Source organism: Acomys russatus, chromosome 13, assembly GCF_903995435.1.
Source record: "Acomys russatus chromosome 13, mAcoRus1.1, whole genome shotgun sequence".
In the NCBI taxonomy this organism is placed as follows: Eukaryota; Metazoa; Chordata; class Mammalia; order Rodentia; family Muridae; genus Acomys; species Acomys russatus.
Window position 1 is genome coordinate 55,871,104 of NC_067149.1, and position 5,302 is coordinate 55,876,405.

A 5,302-nucleotide genomic window follows, 5' to 3' on the forward strand; every position below is an offset into this window, starting at 1 on the left:
CATTGTTTCTAAGAATCTGAAGAAAATCTTGTTTCCCTTTGAAGAATATAACATATTCTTTATCTAATTCAACTAGTGTGGCTGAGGCTTGGGCAGCAAATTAGCTATGGATGGAAAGTGTCCAGCCCATGGTCTTTCAGGTGACACTGTTTCCCTGGGTCCTATAAAGGTTGTGTCTGAAGTTCTCAAGCATCAAGGAAGAGAGACACCATGCCTGCCTCGAGGATGTTCCTGATCCTGCTCTCCATAGCCCTGCTGTCCCTGACTTCAGCTCAGAGAGACAGTGCAGGTAAGAGGGGAAAATGAGGTTGAAATTCCTGGTAAAGAATAGTCAGGCTGTTCCTTTTAAGAAACCAGTTCTTATCCAGAGAGTAGGTCAATGAAAATGGAGGCCATGTTAGTTTCTATATATGTATCACCAATGGGAAAATATGTGTCTGCAAATATGGGTGTATGATCTAAACCAGCATCTTTATAGTGTAAGATTTACTATTCGAACATACATAGATTTTCCACTTTCACTCAGTGTGAACAGTGCGTAGTTGCACTATTTCACCTGGATACTTTGTTTCCTTTCCCACGAGCACCTGAACATTTAGAAATATTGAGAATTTTTCTTAAATCATGTGTAATAAAAGTTTCATTAATTAATTCTTCTCCGGATTCCTGAAATCATTTGCATTCCATGCAGAGCGTTACATTCAGTGAAGTACAGAGCTGCCATTGGAATATTTACTTACTGAAATCTGGCCAACTTCTGAGTGAAATATATTTTAGAATGTTAGTAAAGTTTAAGTACTGCAAGATGATCAAAACAATCTGTTGCTGAAAAAAAAACTGAGTTTCTTATTAATGTGAAGAAATAAAGTACTACTTTACTTTAACATACTGGGTACAAGCAGGAGGCAAAATTGGAGTAGTCCAGTAATATGGCTCTGAGTTCTGATTGGTAGAATGAGATCTTTATTTTTTTTTTTTAAGATGGGGTAAATGCATGACAAGATAGGATGGCGACTGTGGATGGCTACAAATGGACTCATGGAGAATAAACAATTTTTTTTTGCATCAGAGAATTGGTGTTGATTGTATTAGATCAAAAGGATTTAGATAACTCCCTGAAATAAGCAGTCATTGTTTGAAAATGTTGTCTTCTGGGAGGAAGCTATGTGGGTAGAAATGTCTCACTAATGTAGACAGCAAGTGGCATGGCCATGGATTGTTTGATTCTCAAGTTGCCTCTTTTCAGGGAGTCAAATCGTCAAGCATGGTGGTGCACTCTAAAGGAAGAAATTCAGCTGAATGCTTGACTTCCACTTTACTCCACGCTCAGTTCATGATGGGGAATAGGATTCTCCTTTTGGAAATGATGGTTCATTGTGTCAAAACCACATTTACATATGTATTATGTAATATATATTATACATAATATAATATATATATAATTCACAAGCATATATATATATACACACACACCTTACACATGTGGGTAGTTGGAAAGTATTGACTGAAATAATAAATTTACTATGTGTTTTTCTTTTAAAATCCTAGATGATGATAACACTCAACAAGAAGGTCAGTCTCCATTTAAGCATATGCCTCATCCTCCTTCAGAATGAAAATACATTGATTTTTGCTTATTTTTACTTTCTTAATCTAGAAGTTCTAAAACTTGGATTTTGGATGTTTCAAAAATCAAAGAAGTGAATACTCCCCAAGTGTTTTAGTAGTCCTTCTGTCACTGTCTATTACTGTGATAAACTACATTGACTGAAAGCAATATGGAGAGGAAAGGGTTTATTTAACTAATACTTCCAGGAAATACTGCGTTATAAAATGAATTCAGGGTAGGACCTCAAGAAGGAGAAGAACTGAGAGGGAGGAGGTAATGCAGAGGACAAGGTTGAGCATGGCTTATGGGCTTCCTTCTTAAGGCTTCTCAGCCTATTTTCTTATACACAGCATGACCAGATGTCCAGGAGTGCAGTACGCACAGTGGGCTGCCCATCCCCCATTAATTACTAGTTAAGGCAATGCCCTGCATGCTTGCCTGCCTATAGCAGGATCTTAATGAGGCATTTCTCAAGTGAGGTTCATTTCTCTCAGAGGAGTCTAGCTTGTGCCAAGTTGACATAACACCAGCTAAACAACATATAAATCAGTGAATAGTGAACATAATATATAATTTACTTAAACATTATGTTTATGCTATCAGTAACTATTCTAAAAATGACATTGTGGAATCAAATAAGTAATGAACAAGTTTGTAGTCCTTAATTAGAAGGTCAAGGTAGTTTGTTCAGAGGACTAATGCATCACTGGACTACAGCGTCAGTTCAAGTCCAGGCCAAACAACTTAGCAAGAGCCTGTCTCAAAGTAAAGGAGATTTGGATGAGTGATAGAGTACTTCTGAATTGTGCATGGGACTCTAGGTTCAATCCATGACAGCAAACAAGCAAACAAAGCCATCGAAAGGCACATAAGAATTTGTATTAAGGATGTTTTCCAATTTGTTAATGATCTTTCCACTCAATTGGTAATGTCATTTTAAAATTTTTTGTACATGAGTGTTGATCTTTCTTCACAGAATCCCTTGGAGTACAAGACTTGATCCAGCAACGTAAGATATTTCAGCTTCAGTTAATTTATTGGAAATTATCATGACTGATGTCTAGCAAGTTCCAGATTTCTGGTCTAGTTTAAAATGTCTCTAATTTTTAGATTGAAAAAAATTATGCCTATGTTTTAAAAATTTACTCTCCCCTCTATTCTAATATTTAGTTACTAGCACCACTTTGTAAGAGGTTCAAAAATCAAGAAGACCAAATTACAATAATAACAAGAACAAAATGAGAAAGACAAAGAAATAATATGATTATTTTTATTTGTTTGTTTGGTTTTTTGCTTGCCTTGGCTGTCCTTGTAATGACACACCTTTTTAGAGTTTCCTGAAAGCAAATTCCGATTATTCAGATTTGGTTCATATTACCCTTGAGGTACTGACAATCCAATACATGGTGAAACTTGGGTATAACCAAGATCACTGTTAGGTAAATAGGAAAAATATTTATAGACCTCAGAGCACAGGAGAAAGGAAACACCTCATGCAAGAGATGGTACAACCCATAGGTCAATCTATGTTTCTGTTATAATCTATACATTTATTCATTATACTGAAGTAAGTGTGAGGAGTTGAATATGTGAGTTAGTATCAGGGTGTGAAACATATTGTCCATAACATATTGATTTTCTACCCATTCTTTAAGCAACAGACATATTATGTCACAACATCTTTATATTATGACTTCTATCAGGCACTTAGATAATGGAACATGAATGGTTTCATATGGATCATGCCACGTCAAGTTCTGGCGTGGCCTTATATATTATTGGCAGGTGATTCAAAAGAGAGGGGAGAGTAAATTTGGGACAGAGAAGTAAGAAGCTCCTGACTAAGTAATTGTTCACACTTAGGCAAGGTCTCTCTGGCCCTACTCACCTCTATATTGGGCCTGGTCACTATCTAATACCATCTGTCCCAATAAAACAACCTCTCACTAGATCAAGTCCGTGGTAGATTCTATGATTGTCTTGTTAAGTTCATGGTGACCTTTCTCCATTTTTGATCTCTTCTGGACCTGTGTTCTCTTTCCCAAAACATTGGTGACCTATATGCAGAGAAAGATGGTATTAAGAACCATATCAGAGAAGAACTAAGTCAGAATGGTAATATGCCCATGATGTCAAGGAAAGGAAATAACGGTCAAAGTGGTAATAGAGGACCTGGTGGTGAAATCCTGAGAGGCCAGGGTCCTCAGAGTGGAAATCAACAAGCAAGTCGTGGCCAAGGAAAAGGTGGCCAAGGAGGTCGGGGCCAAGAAAAAGGTGGCCAAGGAGGTCGGGGCCAAAGAAAAGGTGGCCAAGGAGGTCGGGGCCAAAGAAAAGGTGGCCAAGGAGGCCAGAGAGGTAAGAGAGGTCTACATGACCAGAAACACCAGAAAGTCAAAATAGGCAAGCATGATAAGAAAGGCCAGAATTTTTCCATATTCTGGCTATTATGAATAAGGCTGCTATGAACATGGTTGAGCAAATTTTCTTGTTGTGTGCTGGAGCATCTTCTGGGTATATTCCAAGGAGTGGAATAGCTGGGTCTTAAGGAAGCCCTATTCCCATTTTTCTGAGATAGCACCAGATAGATTTCCAAAGTGGCTGTAGTAGTTTGCATTCCCACCAGCAATGAAGAAGTGTTCCTCTCTCCCCACATCCTCGCCAGCATGTGGTATAAACTGTGGTACATATACACTATGGAATACTACTCAGCTATTAAAAACAAGGAATTCCCAAAATTTGTGGACAAATAGATTGAGCTAGAAATTATCATAATGAGTGAGTTAACTCAGAAGCAGAAAGACTCAAATGGTATATACTCAATTATATCTGCATACTAGTCCAAGGGGCATGTCCCACAAAAGCCTTCACTTACCAGGAAACAGGGACAGAGGGGAGGACATCCTATTGGGACTCTAGATGAGAGAAGCATGGGAGAATAGCAAAGTAGAAGGATCCAGAGGGTCCTAGAAACCTACAAGTAGAACATTATGATAGGCAGATTTGGGCCCAGGGGTCCTGCTCAAACTAAGGCACCAGGCAAGGACAATATAGGCGATAAACTTTAAAACCCCTACCCAGATCTAGCCAATGGGCAGAACATTCTCCACAGTTGAGTGGAGAGTGGGATATGACTCTCTCACGTACTCTGGTGCCTCACATTTGACTATGTCCCCTGGAGGGGGAGACCTGGTGGCACTCAGAGGAAGGACAGCAGGGTACTGAGAAGGGACTTGACACCCTATGAGCATATACAGGGGGAGGAAATCCCCCTCAGGAACAGTCAGAGGGGAGGGCAATAAGGGGAAAATGGGAGGGAGGGAAGAATGGGAGGATACAAGGGATGGGATAACCATTGAGATGTAACAAGAATAAATTAATAAAAAAAATTAAAAAAAAAAAAAAAAAAAAAAAAAAAAAAAGGCCAGAATGGCCAGAAAACGAAGCCTGGAGAAGGTGTCCAGAAACAGCAGGAAGGACAGTAAAACAGCAGTCCCAGTGACCAAAGAAAAAGGAAACCAGCATAAGATGGCCTCCAATATTCCCTAGAGACACAGTAATTTCTGTCATTTAGCAAAATTCTCTTTAAATTCTCATTACTGTGTAGTTAACTGAGTTTCACATCTTCTCTTTCTCTCTAGCACACTTTCCCAGGTGTGTGCATGCCACGATTTTCTCTACAACACATCTACACAT

The 5,302-nt window shown here is 38.8% G+C and overlaps 1 protein-coding gene across 1 annotated transcript; it reads left to right on the forward strand.

Moving 5' to 3' along the window:
* Positions 1-210: 210 nt before the first annotated feature.
* On the forward strand, positions 211-5,091 carry LOC127197710 (mesenchyme-specific cell surface glycoprotein-like). The gene is made up of 3 exons (XM_051155677.1): positions 211-289; positions 3,677-3,973; positions 5,030-5,091. Exons 1-3 carry the CDS (start codon positions 211-213, stop codon positions 5,089-5,091), a joined length of 438 nt encoding a protein of 145 aa, XP_051011634.1.
* The last annotated feature ends 211 nt before the right edge of the window (positions 5,092-5,302 follow it).

Coding starts and splice junctions, on each gene's coding strand:
- LOC127197710 (XM_051155677.1), top strand. CDS start 211: ATGCCTGCCTCGAGGATGTTCCTGATCCTGCTCTCCATAGCCCTGCTG. Junction 290..3,676: donor AGCTCAGAGAGACAGTGCAG/GTAAGAGGGGAA, acceptor ACCTATATGCAG/AGAAAGATGGTATTAAGAAC. Junction 3,974..5,029: donor AGGCCAGAGAGGTAAGAGAG/GTCTACATGACC, acceptor AAAAAAAAAAAG/GCCAGAATGGCCAGAAAACG.